Raw genomic sequence first — 16,346 nt, forward strand, 5'->3', positions numbered from 1 at the left:
CTCCTATTGCTATGTAAATCCCTTTGAAGGACCAGGGTATATGGGAATTGATGTATGAAATGCTGGTTTAAAATGAATAAATTATTTGTGTCACATTGTTCTATCAGACTAATGTATACTAGCACTGGAAATATGAAAAACTAATGTGTTAACCCTAGTGAACTAATCTTCTTGAAACTATTCCCAGGATTTACAACTATAAGTGACAGCACAGCATCACCTTCTAAAACAGTTCACCCTCAACATCTTCCTCATGAATATCAACAAGAGACTTTGTTATGCATCTACAGAAGTACAGTACCTGTAATGTTTCTCTGCATACATATGCAATTTGCAACTCTGACAGCGGTCCTGTTACTGAAAATGGAAAGATAAAAACAAGTCGGTGGGTTGTAATGCACACTGCAAATACACCATTTTAAAGACGTCAAGAGAATAAGGTAGTATTCTAAAAGTTCCAGGGACATCTTCAACTTAAAATATAGTCTATTCAAAAAACGAGTTGAAAGCCATTGCAGGCGCTACTCCGGGTGCGTTTACACTACCGAGTTTTGTCAACAAAACAAAAGTCCCCAGAGGGGGTTCACACTTGCTCCCTCTGCCAATAGATCATGTTCACCCTGGAGGCACCGTGATCAACAGTGGGAGCAGTGCATTGTAGGTGTGTACCCTACAGTGCAGTGTTGTGGGGAGGCACGGCTGATCCCTGCACATCCTGGGATTCCCTCCGAGTTCTTCCACAGCCTCCTCAGCTGCAGGGAGCAGCATCATGAGTAGCTCTGTGAGCTCTCCATGCTGAGGATGCCAAAACAGCACATGCTTCTCTCCAGCCCTCCCCCTGCAGCAGCAGCCTGCCTGCCGCTATGTTCCCAGTGCAGGGCAGAACAAGGAGCAGCCAATGATTTGCTCTTTGTTCCCCAAACGGAGGAGCTCGCTCAGTGGAGCTATGAAAGAGGAGGGGCGCAAGTCTGCAGGGGAGCAAAAATCAGGGCAAGCATGATACCTGTCGACAAAACAAACAGCAGAGTTAACGCTGTCGACAAAGGAAGTGGAAGGGGAAAAAAAAACCTCTGGTAGGGGTGGGACTTTTTTGTTGCTGAAAATGGGCGACAGAAGTCGCATTGCGGTGTGAACACTCTCTCTCCAAAAAGCCAGTTTTTGGTGACAAAACTTTATAGTGTAGACAAAGCCTCTGATGGTGTCTTTCCAGCCACGCTTTTCTTTCTTAAAACAAAAAAGGGCTACTATCCAACTTCTCAACACAAACAATACTGTAGTAGGAAACTGATAATACCGGGGAAGACAGCGAAACTGGGAGCACTCAACCTGTTGTCAAATGCACAAAGTAAAGCAGATGGAAAAGAGAAGGACTATCTCCCATCCCTATCGTGTGCAGTACTTGCAACAAGCAGCAAACATTTGCCAGAGAACAGAGGAGCACAACATTTTTCAGAAAAATGTGATTTTTTTAAAAGTTGATGACAGCAAGGTAATAATATTGTCTGTGTGCTTTATGGAGGTAAAGAGCAGCAGAGAGAATTTCTGTTTGTCCTTTAATATTATAAATTTTGATTTTTTCACACTGGATGACTGACAATGGAAGGTTGTCTAAAAGCTTGCCTGCATTACAGCTACTTATACTACACGGGGGCTACGTCTAGACTGGCCCCTAATTCCGGAAGAGGCATGCAAAGCAGGTAAGTCAGAATAGGGAAATCCGCGGGGGATTTAAATATCCCCCGCGGGATTTAAATAAACATGTCCGCCGCTTTTTTCCCGGCTTGCGGAAAAGCCGGAAAAAAGCGTCTAGACTGGCGCGATCCTCTGGAACAAAGCCCTTTTCTGGAGGATCTCGGAATAAGAGATCCTCCGGAAAAGGGCTTTGTTCCGGAGGATCGTGCCAGTCTAGACGCTTTTTTCCGGCTTTTCCCCAAGCCGGAAAAAAAGCGGTGGACATGTTTATTTAAATCCCGCGGGGGATATTTTTGCTAGTAGGAATAAGAGAAAGTAGGAATAAGAGATCCTCCGGAAAAGGGCTTTATTCCGGAGGATCGCGCCAGTCTCGACGCTTTTTTCCGGCTTTTCCCCAAGCCAGAAAAAAAGCGGCGGACATGTTTATTTAAATCCCGCGGGGGATATTTAAATCGCCCGTGGATTTCCCTATTCTGACTTACCTGCTTTGCATGCCTCTTCCGGAATTAGGGGCCAGTCTAGACGTAGCCAAAGTGATTGAGAAATACATAGATGAAAGAATATCTTTACTTAAAACTCAAGGACTCCCCCGACCCCCACTTTAGTTAAGGTCTGAGAAAGTCCACAATTCGTTTTTCAAGACATCAAGTTTTCCAGCAAAATCAACATATCTGAAGTAAAAAACAAGCAGAACTGTTTAGAAAGCGCCTTTCCATTTTTTATTCGTCATAAAAGAGAAAAAATGGCAAACCCTTTTTTTGTCCTCTCAAGATGATATTTAGGGTCCTCCTAGCAAAATTAAAACATAAAACAGGACTGTGTAGCACTTTAAAGACTAACAAGATGGTTTAATAGGTGATGAGCTTTCGTGGGCCAGACCCACTTCCTCAGATCAAATGGTGGAAGAAAATTGTCACAACCACATATACCAAAGGATACAATTAAAAAAAAAGTGTAACACATATGAAAAGGACAAATCAAATGTGTTCACTTTTTTTTTTAATTGTATCCTTTGGTATATATGGTTGCGACAATTTTCTTCCACCATTTGATCTGAGAAAGTGGGTCTGGCCCACGAAAGCTCATCACCTATTAAACCATCTTGTTAGTCTTTAAAGTGCTACACAGTCCTGTTTTTTGTTTCAGCTGTACCAGACTAACACGGCTACATCTCTACCACTATTCTACTAGCAAAATTAGTTTGCCTAGTGTGATCACTGGATGTTTAGCCCACTTTTACAGACCTAACTTGTAATTAAATAGTATATCTGCAACGGGCAATGAGAACTTTGAGAGTTACATTCCATGACTTGTATGTTTTGACACAGTATTTGTTTAATTACTTCAGTATTAACATAACTTTTTACATTTAAGTAGCTTGGGGTTTCCTTTGTTCATTTTTTGAACAAAAAGGAATAAACTACACAAGCATGTTAACATTTAAAGAGGACTTTGATGATCACATTTCACTGAGGTGAGTGAATAGGATTTCTGCAATGTGTCTCAGAAATTGTCTCCAAACCTGCTAAGGGTAAGGCATAGTAGTGAGGTCACAAAAGAGGGTGAGGCTTCATTAGGGAATGTTAATTTTTAAGGAAATGCCAACTGAACATGATCACCTTCCAATCGCTTGTAACTAACTTTTCTCTCCCAGGACTGGGACCTTTTACATGCAAGAGTGAAAGATTTTCTTCGGTCTTTTTTAGGGTTAAAGAGAAGAAGAATAAATAAATAAATAAATAAATAAAATCTCAAAGCCTTAATGCTGAAAATGTTAATTTTGTTTACTTTTCTAAAAAATATATTTTTAGCCATTTTTAGTTCACAAATAAACCCAGAAGACTCATCTTTACTTTCAAAACATGCATGAAAAATGTGAGTCTTCTTAAAGAGCCATTTCTCAGAAAGCTATAATGGGAAAATAAGCTTTAAATTAATTAGCATAAGAACATAAGAACAGCTATACCGGATCAGACCAAAGGTCCATCCAGCCCAGCATCCTGTCTGACAACAGTGGCCAATGCCAGGTGTCCCAGAGGCAATGAACTGAACAGGGAATCATGTGATCCCTCCCGTCACCCATTCCAGCTTCTGACAAAGGCTAAGAGACCAGTTTCAGGGTTCATTGGTTAATACAACATGGAGAGATTTAAGTACACATTTCCCTTATTTTAAATAGCAATACATAGCCTATGCATCACGTTGGAAATAGTCCTTCAAATACTTAGCTGCCAAAAGAACTCTATTTATTCCTATTTAGGATCTATCTAGTATAGATGATCTTATTTAATTTTTAATGTTCTGTATAAAACAGGATATGAACAATATAATAGTCACCATGTTTATTAAAAGTTCTTGATCAGCTACGTAGAGCCCTTAGCCAAAATGAAATAAGTGTTCACTCACAGCAAATGCACAGTAAAATGCCAATGGATTGCTATTAAAATGGCTCTCTATTGTTCTGCCTTATTTTCTTTGCTTTCACCTTTGAAAAGACATAAATTAATACCAAAATAAGATTTTAAATACCATGGTAAATGTCTTGAAGTGATCCACCACCACAGTATTCCATGCAGATCCAAAGCTTTTCACGGCTATTTTTAGAAAGTCAAATGTAATTGTTAGTAGTTGACTGATCTATATACAGTAGGTGCAGCCTATAATTATCATTTTATTATTTAACTGCTAGTTATTCAACTGTTACATTTTCCATTTTCTTACATCCTGAGGAATTATCTAAAGTGATGATGCATCACAAAACCTAAATACACACACAGCACATTTTAATACATACTGTCTAGTAAATATCAATTCTCACTTAGTGTGAAACAACTTACACATCACATTCACTGACAAATTACTCTGTTGATCAGAACTGTAATATAATTGCCATAACTTTGACCTTTTCTCCAAAATAAAATTCATATAAAAATACAACGGGGGACATCCATTCTATTAACCAAGATAGCATATTAAAATAATTGTATCTTGTAGTTCCAACCCTCAAAAAAGTGTTCCGCACAGATTCCATGCCTCATTTTTTTAAAGAAGCATTTGGCTTATGGATTTAGCTGTGTATCTCCAATCAGGTCAATTTGAGTGGCACCTTTCACTCTAAAAATGTAACTCCCTGAGCAATTTGGAGAGACAATCCAAGCACAGCCATGAAATCTACCTATTACCAACAATCCGTCTCTAGAATATTTACCAGTCACCACTAGCCAGCTATCCTTTTGTAACAGACAGCAATACCTTTCAACAAAATACCGACACACACAACTCTTTGGGTAAGTAGCTAGCCTCATTTAAAAGTGAATACAATTCCAAATCTCCCCACCAGCTTGGTGGGAAACCAAAATGCCTAAAACGTGAGGTTGCAAGAAGCCTCCAGAGAGAAGGCGTCTGGCTAGCAGAGATAGTGCAATGCTAGTCACTCTTTTAAAAGGCAAGTAGGAATCAAGATACCAAAGGAGACACTCCAAGGATAGTGCTACACAGAGCGGGAGTTGTAGAAATGCACACAATAAACAGGACTTACTTGAGATAGCTTCCAAAGTAGGCTACAATGTTGCAGTGCTTACATTCTTTCACCATATAGATTTCTTGCTGTATCAATGAAAAATCATCTCCTGAAAAGCAAAAGATGGCAGGGTCACACCAACAACATACAGACAACACAGACCTATACGTAAATGAGGAAAACCAGCACATAGTGTCCAAGAGCTTGAAATCACAAAAGCCCAAGCCCCGGCACTATGACAGCCACTGACCCTTTTGGGGAGTTTCCAACACATTACCCTATTCAACAGCCATTATCCATATGCGTCCTTTTCAATTTCCAATCCTTTCCGCGTGCTTTGCGTGAAGCAAAATGTTTCTCGAAGACCATTAAAAAAGAGCCGGCCTGGCAGTGCAGAGGCAGCCATGGGACCACGTAAGACACTAGATGAATTCACTTACTAGCTAACAAACGACGTGAGTGATCTATAAAGGCAGCATTCCTAGAGATGGGCACGTCAGACGATGCTTTTCAGCAGCTCCTCTGGCTACTTTTAGGATTGCCAACTTGCTAGTCATGCAAGACCAAACATTCTTGCACTAACTCACCCCTTCTGAGGCCTCACCCCACTCATGCCATTCACCCTCCCTCTACCCTCACTTGCTCTCCAGGCTGGGGCAGTGGGTTGGGGGTAGAGGAGGGGGTGTGGCCTCTGGTTGCGGGGGGGGGGGGGGGGCCAGCAATGAGACCTTCAAGGCACAGGAGGGAACTGGGGTGCAGGCCTGGGAATGAGGGGCTTGGGGTCCAGGAGGGAGCTCCAGCTGGGGCGTGGAGCTGGGAATGAGGGGTTCAGGATGCAAGAGGGGTCTCTAGGCTGAGGCAGGAGGTAGACGTGTGGGAGGGGGAAACAGGCTCTGGGCTGGGGGTGCAGGTCCTGGAGTGGAGCCAGAAATGAGGCGCTCAGGGAGAGAGAGGGGGCTTCAGGCAGAGGGCTGGAGTGTGAGCTCCAGGAGGGAGCTCACGGTGAGGACACGGGAAGGGGTGCAGGCTCTAGCAGGAGTTTGGCTGTGGGAGAGGGTTCTGAGCTGGGGTAGGGGGTTCGAGTGCAGGGTCCAGGAGCGAGTTTTGGTGCGGGAGGGGGCTGGGAGAGAGTGCGGGTACCAGCCAGGGCTTACTTCAGGTTATGTCCCTTGGGTCCCACGTGCAGGGGTGGTCAAGTGGCTCTGCCCCCACAGCTCCTACTGGCTGCAGTTCCTGGCCAATGGGAGTTGTGGAGACGGCACAGGGGCAGTATGTGTAGCTCACCAGGCCATCCCTCTGCCTAGGAAACGTCGCTGCTTGCATGACATGCAGGAGCCATGCAGAGCCTGGTAAAGAGCCTGCGAGTCCTGCCAACCAGACCTGTAAGGCCCAATCAGTAGTGCTGGTTGGAGCCCTTTTCATCTAGGCGTTCTGTTCAAAAATCAGACACCTGGCAACCCTACCTACTTTAGGAATGTTACCAACTGGTTTTGTTCTAACTTCATTTGTGGGGACAGGGAGTAGATAGTGCCGGTAATTCAAGAACCCTGAAGGTGGAAGGAAAGGGTCCTTGCCAGGAAAATTCTTGAGACCAGCCCAGTGGCAGAAAGCAGACACCACAAATAGTCCACTTCCAGTTAATTCTGGGGGACAGCGTGTTGCCAGCACAGCACACACAGTTGGTGACCACCAAGACCAGAGGCCACAGTGAGAGTCCCAAACTCTGATCTCCTTGCTATAGAAGCATTTTAAAATGATGGCTAATAGGGGCTATGTAAGGAAAATTATACACCTTAAGGAATGTCTGTCTTGAATGCACTCTAATTAAAAAACCATCATGAGGCTCTTCTCTGCTCTTGATATTTCTGCCATTTAAATAGAAAGGAAATGTGTCCCATAAGGTTCATTTGTCCCAAAAGTTTCAGTTTATAAAAAGGCTTTTTAAAAAAGAAGAAACAATAGAATTGTCTACTTAATACCAGGTCATTCTGATGAACAATACTTTTAAAACCAATACTCCCCTGCAGAATTGAGAACCCAAACACTGCAGCCGTACAGTTTAGATCTTCACTCAATGGGAGTTAAACACTTAAATCCCATTGAAGGTTTGGGCCCAAAAACCTGACATTGAGCGTAAACAAACAGACAGGTTAGTTTGATTTTCAGTGTCCGAGCTCAGAAACTCAAAAACTAAATTAGAAGTGAGAATCTTAAAATCCAAAGTGTTATTAGCCGGGGGAGAGGAGCTAGTTTACCGCACATGATTTCACAACATGCCTTTAAAATAAAACCAGAAATATTGATCACACAGCCTCATCACATATTCATTTCAGATGTTTCTTCTGCATCAGAGGCCTATAGACAAAACTTCAGTTCTTTCCTATGTGAGAATTTACAATAATAAATCTTCACAGGTTTAGTTCATTTATGCCAATCTTTCATGCTAAAGAAATTATAACCCTTTGAAACAGGTTCGAAATGGAAAAGCTGAGTGCAACAGACAGTAGTTCCATCAGAAAGTACTGTTTCTAAATGAATACTAATGGTGTTCCACCGGTCTATTATGCAAACTTTTTGTACCTGACTGCAATATAAAATGCAGATACTAGAAATTAAATAATAATTTGTTTCCTCTCCCCTGCCCTCTCCCAAACGAAACAAGCCCTACGGTCGATCTCTAGGCTGCTCTGCTCACAGATTTTATTCAACAGCAGCATATCATGACATCTGCAGTAGAGATGTAAGCGACTAGTTGGCTTTCCGATAAGCGTAAGCTTATCAGATTGTCGAATAGTTATGGACTAGTCACTTCCCCCCCACCTTGCTGCCTCTACCAGTGCTGGGCTTAAAAGCCAGTTCCCCCGAGCACCATCTCCGCGGGAGGGAGGGAGGGGAGCTAGAGGCACAGTGGGAAACGGCGCGAGCGGGGACCGAAGCAGTTCCCACACAGCTTCTGCTGGGATTCTGCTTTTGAAATGTACAAGAACCCCAGCAGAGCTCTTGTACATTTCAAAAGCAGAAGCCTGGCAGGGAACTTGGGGCCTCTACTTTTGAAATGTACAAAAGCCCTACTGGGCTCACCTGCCAGGGCTCTTGCTACAGTTCAAAGGTGGAGGCACCTTTATAGGCTATCGAATAGTCGATGGAAATCCCATTGGCTATTGGATCAGTTAATCAATCTAACTTTAACATCCCTAATCTGCAGGAAGGACCCGGTCCAGCTCCAATTAAGTTAATGAGAATCTTTCCATTTACTTCAATAGGGGCTGGATCAGACACACATGATTGGGCACCAACACTACTATGTCACTTTCTTGCCATGGAAACCAGGAAAAGTGGGCTGGCGATGGTGCTTAAGGAGAGTGTGCTTGGAGGCCCAGTTTTGGAATTAACTTTTTAAATGCATGTTCTGTAGCCAGATGCACCTATGGCAACAGGTATTCATAGACAAAACTGCGTTAAGATGGAGTCAGAGATGAGAGCACATATCCCGAACAAGGGTAAAATGCCTTACAGGTATATTTGTAGTTACCCGCAGCCTAGCATTACAAATTTAGGAAATTTACACTTCAAGGAACAGAACATTTAACATACCCAAACAATCTTAACTCTGCCCTACAGCATCATCAAGCAACAACTATGATGATGATTACGGAATCTGTACCCAGAATTTAGATCAGTGTTTCTTAAACTGTGTTCCGCAGCACACTGGTGTGCCACGAGGCAGTCGGAGGTGTGCCGCAGAGAACAGAGTTCAAAATGGCCACCCTTAAAGAGGCAAGCAACTTTTTTTTTTTTGCTCAATAACTTTCCTCCCAACCCCCTTTTTTTTGCTCGACAAAAAAATTCTTGGTGTTCCCTTATAAAAAAAATTATTGTTTGGTTTCCTCAGTCTTAAAAAGTTTAAGAAACACTGCTTTAGAGTGAGCCAGTTTTAAAAACACACCGGGGGTATTGGTTCTTTGGTGTGATACACACAGAGTTCAGGCTACAACAAAGGGGAACAGTAAAAATACCAATCTTGAAGAAAAAGCTTCTTTGAGGGGTTTTTAAGATATCACCAAGGATATTTCCTAACAGGTGTCCTCAGAGGAATGCAAGCAAATAGAAACCTTAAAATACAACCAGCCAGTTCAAATAAGAGATAGTCCAAAAGAAGAGCTCTAAGATACCACAGAGACTCTTGACTCCCCTTTCCGCTAGCCTATATACCGTATTTTCCGGCGTATAAGACGACTTTTTATGCTAAAAAACATCCTCCAAAAATCGGGGGTCATCTTCTACGCCGGGGCTTTTCTCACCCCAGAGGACACAGACTGCGGGACCTTGCAGTCCCTCCACCCGTGTACTCCGGGGCGAGAAAAGCTGCTCCGCGTCTCCCTGGTCTGCAGACCAGGAAGACGCGGAGCAAAGCCGCGGAGGGGCTCCGGCAGCGGGGCAGCCCAGGCTGCGGCTTTGCTCCTGGTGCCTCTGGTCTGCTGGGGACCGTCTCCAGCAGACCAGGGACACCGGAAGCAAAGCCGGGGAGGCGAAGGGGCGCTGGGGTGCTGCCGGTTGGCCTCTTAAGGGGGGGTAGTCTTATACGGCGAGTATAAGACGAAAACCTATCTTTTAACTAGAAAATTAGGGGGTCGTCTTATACGCCCAGTCGCCTTATACGCCGGAAAATATGGTACTGAACCTGAGCTATAATACTTAGTTGAAATGTGTGAAGTGAGGCCACGTGGCTACTAATTCAAATGAGCATTGATATGGCTGGTCAGGAACGTAGCCAGACAACAGTAAGACCATGACTAGATAGCTAACAGCTTTGTTCAAGTGGTGTGAGGTGAAACAAGAAGCGGACAAGGCAGTCTAAGGATGCGTCTACACAGCATCGTAACAATGTAAGATGTGCTATTTGCGTACCTCAAACTGCGTATCTTATTTCAATGTTATTTCAAATCTTATTTTGTCATTTGGCTCTGTCTACACAGTGCCAAATTTCAAAATAAAGCACTATGCCGAAACGCCCCTTCCTCCTCACAGAATGAGGTTTACAGGAAGAGCAAGCCTGAAATAAGGGGTTTGCTGTGAAGATGCGGGATAGATATTTCGGGATACTCCAGTATCCCAGGATAGCGCTGCAGTGTAGATGTAGCCTTAGAGCCTTAGTCTGCATTGAATAAAAACACAAGGGCTGTGTCTACATTAGCATCCCTTTTCCGGAAAAGGGTGCCAATCAGACACTTCGGAATTGCAAATGCCGCGGGGGATTTAAATATCCCCAGCGGCATTTGCATGAACATGGCTGCCGCTTTTTTCCGGCTTGGGGTTTTGCCGGAGAAAAGCGCCAGTCTAGACGGGATCTTGCGGAAAATAAACCCTTTTCCGGAAGATCCCTTATTCCTACTTTCAAGTTTTATCCCTTTCAAGTAGGAATAAGGGATCTTTCAGAAAAGGGTTTATTTTCCGCAAGATCCCGTCTAGACTGGCGCTTTTCTCCGGCAAAACCCCGAGCCGGAAAAAAGCGGCAGCCATGTTCATGCAAATGCCGCGGGGGATATTTAAATCCCCCGCGGCATTTGCAATTCCGAAGTGTCTCATTAGCATCCCTTTTTCGGAAAAAGGGTGCCAATGTAGACACAGCCAAGGACTTTGAATGTTTAGTATAAGGAAAAGGGTCTCACTGGAGTGTACAAAGACAGCACAATGGGCTCCTTGAAAGGTAGAACTTGAAACAACACACTGGAGAAGACTCTTCGGCTACATCTACTCTGCAGGCTTCTTGTGCAAGAAGCTTTTTGCGGAAGAGATATTCCGCTTTTGCGCAAGAGAGCGTCCAGACTCAATGGATGCTCTCTCAAGAAAGCTGATTGCCATTAGCAGAATGGCCACCAGGGCACTTGCGCTTCTTTCGATGTTTTTTTTTGTGCAAAAACAGCCTGTTTCCTGACCCCACACACCTTTTTGTGCAAGAGCTCTTGCGCAAAAAGGAGTTATTCCTCATAGAAAGAGGAATCCCTGTACTGCAAAAACTCCTCCATTCTGTCAATTCACTGTAAATTTACTTGTGCAAAAACATGCTTGAGATGTGGACGCTCCGTGGGTTTTTGCGCAAAAACCCTGTAGTGTAGATGTAGCCTTGGAGGGGCTTAAAGCCACGCACCTCTGATAGCCTGCAGTGTATCAACAAAGAATGGCTAACTACACCCTCCCCAAAACAAACAAACAAACAAACAAACAAACAAACAAACAAACAAACAAAACGAATAGTCTAGTACAGTGTTTCTCAAGTACCCCTTTTTCAAAGTATAAAAAAGAATACGTACCCCCCAGTACCTATAGTTTTCAACCATTGCAACACATTTGTTTAAACAACTTAATCGCAGCTGGGCAGGCCATGAAATTTTTGGATGTAAAAAACTACAAAAATAATAAAACACTGTAAAACTTAACACAAAAATTCAGTTTTCTCCAAATTTCAGTTGTGTTGACATACCCCCCAGACTTTTCTCGAGTACCTCTACAGGTATTCGTACCACTGGTTGAGAAACACTGGTCTAGTAGCACCTTAAAGACTAACAAAATATGTAGATAGTATCATGAGCTTTCGTGGGCACAGCCACTTCTTGTTACAAACTTGGCTACCGCTCTGAAGTTTTTTTACAAATAATAAAGCCGTTTCTATAAACCAGATGATCAAGTTTGGCACAGATTTTGCACTATTCAGGGGCGTTACCCCATGATCATCCTAAATGTTGGCATGAATTCATGCACTGCCCAAACTGTTGCTGTGAACAGAGGAATTCTGGGTTTGAGTCAGGTGAATTAATTCATTCCAATTTCTAAGAAAATTTCTACTAGAAACTGTTAAATGCCTGTGTGTAACACACTGGAGTATTTCAAAAGTAATGTAATTTTTAAAGGCAGTCAACATCAAATCCAAATGAGTAAGTTTGGAAGGAAGAAATTGATAGCATGAAGGCATTCACTTTTGCCAGATAACAATATTTGCACTGTTACAGTTGACCTGTTGGTTCCAGGATATGAGAGAGACAAGATGGGTGAAGTCATATCTTTTATTAGACCAACTTCTGCTGGTGAAAGAGACAAGCTTTCACTTTCCACAACTCACCTTCAGGTTGTGGAGCTGGAATGCTTCTCTGGCACCGTCAGAAGTTGGTCCAATAAAAGATATGACCTCACCCACACTGCCTCTATAGATAACAATATCAGTTCTCCGGCTGTTTATATCACTTTCACGGATGCCAAATCCCTTGTTAACAGATACATCCTCACTTCAGAGGATCTTTCATTTGAAAAATTGCATTCTGTTCTAAAGAGGAGAGTTTCAAGAGTCATTAAGTATTGTCTATTCATGAACAGAGACTTGAATATGCACGACACTTATTTCAAAGGGATGATCAGACAAGGCCCCAGCCCTAAACGTGTCTCAATCATTGGTAGCAGCCTGAGCTGCCCTTACAGAGCTCTCGCCCAGCACAGAGGGTTTTAGAAGGGATCCGAAGGAACAGGTAGGAGGTGCTTGTTATGTTGACAGAGGCTGTCCTGAGAGTAGTGGAAAGTGAGAAAGGAAGAGCAAAGAATGGAACAGTAGGGAAAGAAACTTGGCTGGAGTACACAGAAGGTAAAGACAGATCAGATATTCAGATGAGAGACGAGTTATGTAGAGCTTTAAAGTGGGAAGGAGGAAGAACTTCAAAAGAATAAGGGAATGAATACAGAAGTCTGAGGGAGGAAAGCAGAAGAGCTAGAATAGTGAGAGAACAAAAGGCTCTAGGTGGCAGTTATCTGGGACAGGGAGAAGGGGGAGGGCGCAATATGAACCATTCTTTAAGCTTACACTGGAATGAAGCAAAGAAAATTAGCAATATGGCATCATCATAATACTTGTGTCACCACACACCTTCTGGGTGTGGATCCCTGTCCCATGTAGCAGCACTTTGGTCACTTACAGAGAGAAAGAACTGAGTCTGCTCTACAGCCTTAGCGGAGAGCCAGCTGGCTTTCTAGCTCGAGAGACTCAATGCACTATGCTCCAGAGTTCCCAGGTTCAGTTCTCTGGCTGCTGCCATTACTCTTGCTCTCAACTTTTCATCTGGAAGAAGACAGCAAGTGAAAAGAAGAATCTGGTTTTAAGCAAAGTAGCTGGTGACAATCTAACCCTCACAAAACAATTTATTTCTGGTTTAGTCATCAGATGAATTCGTGCTAAACAACAAGGAATCGGAAAAATGTACTTTCGTCTACTCATGTGTTTGCAATTATAGGCTACGCAGTATGCTGAGCAAAAAGCCGGTTTGGGGAGTTGTTTTAAATCATGTGAGCAGCATGGTGACTCACTGTAGCTTGCTAACATTATGTAATTGTATCTGTACAGCTAAGCATACAGAATGGAGGCAGTCACACTAAAAAGTACTTTCCCCACATCAAAACTGGTGGTTGAACCTGCTCCATTTGGCTCAACAATCTGCTCTTTCCCCTGCCAACTGTGTTACAGAATCGACTATTTAAAGCTGGGACCATACTACCTGGCGCTACAATCCTATCTAGAATTCACAAGCTAAGCAAGTCAGGACCTGGCAATTGAGGTCAGACCGGTGTTCGGACGAGAGGTCATCAAGAAATACTCAGGCTTATCCATACTAGAGAACAGTCCATTCGCAAATGGAGTTTTAGATTTAGGCCAACTAGCCAGTAATAGTTCTCACCAGCCATCTTAGATTGGGTGTTGGTCCATTCTGGATCTGCATACACAAAGCGCATGCCATCCTGGAGCAGAGGCATACAGTCTGTGGTTTACAGAACATGTCTGCTCTCCATCACATCGTCATTTGTTCCACTGTGCTGCTCTAAACGGTACCCTCTTGTGTAAAGAGCCACATATGCACGCTGAGAAGCCAGGGACACAGCCACACCCTGGCAGCCCCTACTGGACTTACTCCGGGTTCCTTTGTTTATTTTTCAGAGATTCCCAATGGGACAAACAGGCAGTTTTTGTTTTAATAAAAGAGTATTTGAACAATCTCAGTGATGCATCATGAGGCTAGGAGTGGGGGGAGAGGGAGGAGAGAGAAAGAGAGAGAGGGGGGCGGCTGGACAGGGCTGAGAGGAGCAACAGTGGCTCTTGGACTTCCATGCAATTGAGAGGAAAGGGTTTGACTGGGATGCCCAAGCTGTCACTCCAAGGTAAGGCAGGACTACTGGGAGACCACAACGCACCCTGCCAGCACTCCAGATCTATGCTAGCACCATAAATTCTAAGCGACACTAATTAGGAACCCATACTGACCTGCTAATAGGAGAACTGGATACATCCATGGAGGAGAACGCCATCATGGCTCTCATCTTGTTCGCCAGAGACTGGGAATAGGCGACAGAGGTCATGGCCAGGATACTGGGTTGCATGGACCTTGGGTGTGACCCAGTATGGCTATTGCTGGAGGAAGGGTAACACGCGATACAAAGCATGCCTTCAGAAAAGAAGAAGCTACACACAAACTAGGGATGCTGGAAAGACATAACAAGTGGGGTTCGAGGGCTCTGTTTTGGGACCAGTTCCGTTCAATATCTTCCTCAACGATTGAGATGATGGCATAGAGAGTACGCTCATTAAGTGTGCAGATGATGACAAGCAGGGAGGGGCTGCAAGTGCTTCAGAGGATAGGGTCATAATTCAAAGTGATCTGGTCTAAGGTAAATATGATGCAATTTAATAAGGAAAAATGCAAAGTGCTCCACTTAGAAAGGAACAATAATTTCACACACACAGAATGGGAAGTGACTGTCTAGGAAGGAGTCCTGCAGAAAGGGATCTAGGGGTCAGAGTGAACCACAAGCTAAATATGAGTCAACAATGCAATACTGTTGCAAAAAGAGCAAACATGATTCTGGGAGGCATTCACAGGAGTGTTGAAAACAAGACACGAGAAGTCATTCTTCTGCTCTACTCTGCACTGATTAGGCCTCAGTTTGAGTATTGTGTCCAGTCCTGGGCACCGCATTTCAAGAAAAATGTGGATAAACTGGAGAAGATGCAGAGAAGTGCAACAAAAATGATGAAAATGCTAGAAAACATGAGCTAGGAGGGAAGACTGAAAGAAATGGGCTTGTTTAGTTTGGAAAGAAGACAGAGGGGACATGATAGCAGTTTTCAAGTATCTAAAAGGGTGTTACAAGGAGGGAGAAAAATTCTTCTCCTTGGCCTCTAAGGGTAGGACAAAAAGCAATGGGCTAAAACTGCAGCAAGGTAGGTGTTTAGGTTGGACCTTAAGAAAAACTTCCTCACTGTCAGGGTGGTTAAACATAGGAGTAAGTTGCCTGGGGAGCTTGTGGAATCTCCATCCTTGGAAATACCTAAGAGCAAGATGGACAGACATCTATCAGGGATGATCTAGACGGTGCTTGGTCCTGGCGTGAGGGCAGGGGACTGGACTTGATGACTGTTGAGGTCCCTTCCAGTTCCAGTGTTCTATGATTCCATTTAAAACGGCCTAAAATAGATAATCGGTGAAATGTTTTGTTTAACTGGTTAACCAGCGCAGGTGCTGCTCCAGTCCGCAGCATCCGAGGGCAGGCTCCAGTTGGCTGAGTTGGCTGCAGGACTGCTCTGACCAGTCCCACTGTGGCCCCAGGCAGGGGACTGCTTGGGGTGGGCCAGTTAACTGGTTACCTTGTAAGCAAACCAATAAGCCACCTGCTTACCGGGTAACTGATTAACTGCTTACATCCCTAACACAAACTTGTTGCATAACATTCACGGGGCAAACAATGTTACTTATTTTGCCACAAGACTTCAGTATAGATGGCGCTCGAATGGTGCTGGAAGAAGTGGCATTTGCAGACCATTGTGCCAGCATCAGACGAAAGGCAGTGAAATGCAAGAGAGCAGTTTGCACCATTTGCAGCCATTGAAGATCCAGCTGGTGTTTCATCAGTATGCGGGTTGCCTGGCTAAACTCCAGCTCAGGAAGTGACTAATGACCCGAAGGGTGCCATTTTTCATGTGTTTATATTGGAACAATAAGAGCTCCCCGAACAAGCAAGAAAAGCAACAGGGGCTCAGAAGTTTTATAACAACTCCTCTCAACATGCAAACTCCACAGTAAAGTGGCCCATGCTAAAATATCCA

At 43.8% G+C, this 16,346-nt stretch overlaps 1 protein-coding gene across 1 annotated transcript in view; it reads right to left on the reverse strand.

Moving 5' to 3' along the window:
• MAP4K5 (mitogen-activated protein kinase kinase kinase kinase 5) overlaps positions 1-16,346 on the reverse strand; it is an 88,972-nt gene that overhangs the window by 40,642 nt on the left and 31,984 nt on the right. The window contains exons 4-6 of the mRNA XM_075926168.1: positions 5,231-5,321; positions 4,222-4,286; positions 302-357 (exon numbers count right to left, since the gene is read on the reverse strand). Coding sequence (XP_075782283.1) covers positions 302-357; positions 4,222-4,286; positions 5,231-5,321 — 212 coding nt within the window. The remainder of the gene's footprint in view (positions 1-301; positions 358-4,221; positions 4,287-5,230; positions 5,322-16,346) is intronic.

This window comes from Pelodiscus sinensis, chromosome 4, assembly GCF_049634645.1.
Source record: "Pelodiscus sinensis isolate JC-2024 chromosome 4, ASM4963464v1, whole genome shotgun sequence".
NCBI lineage: Eukaryota > Metazoa > Chordata > Testudines > Trionychidae > Pelodiscus > Pelodiscus sinensis.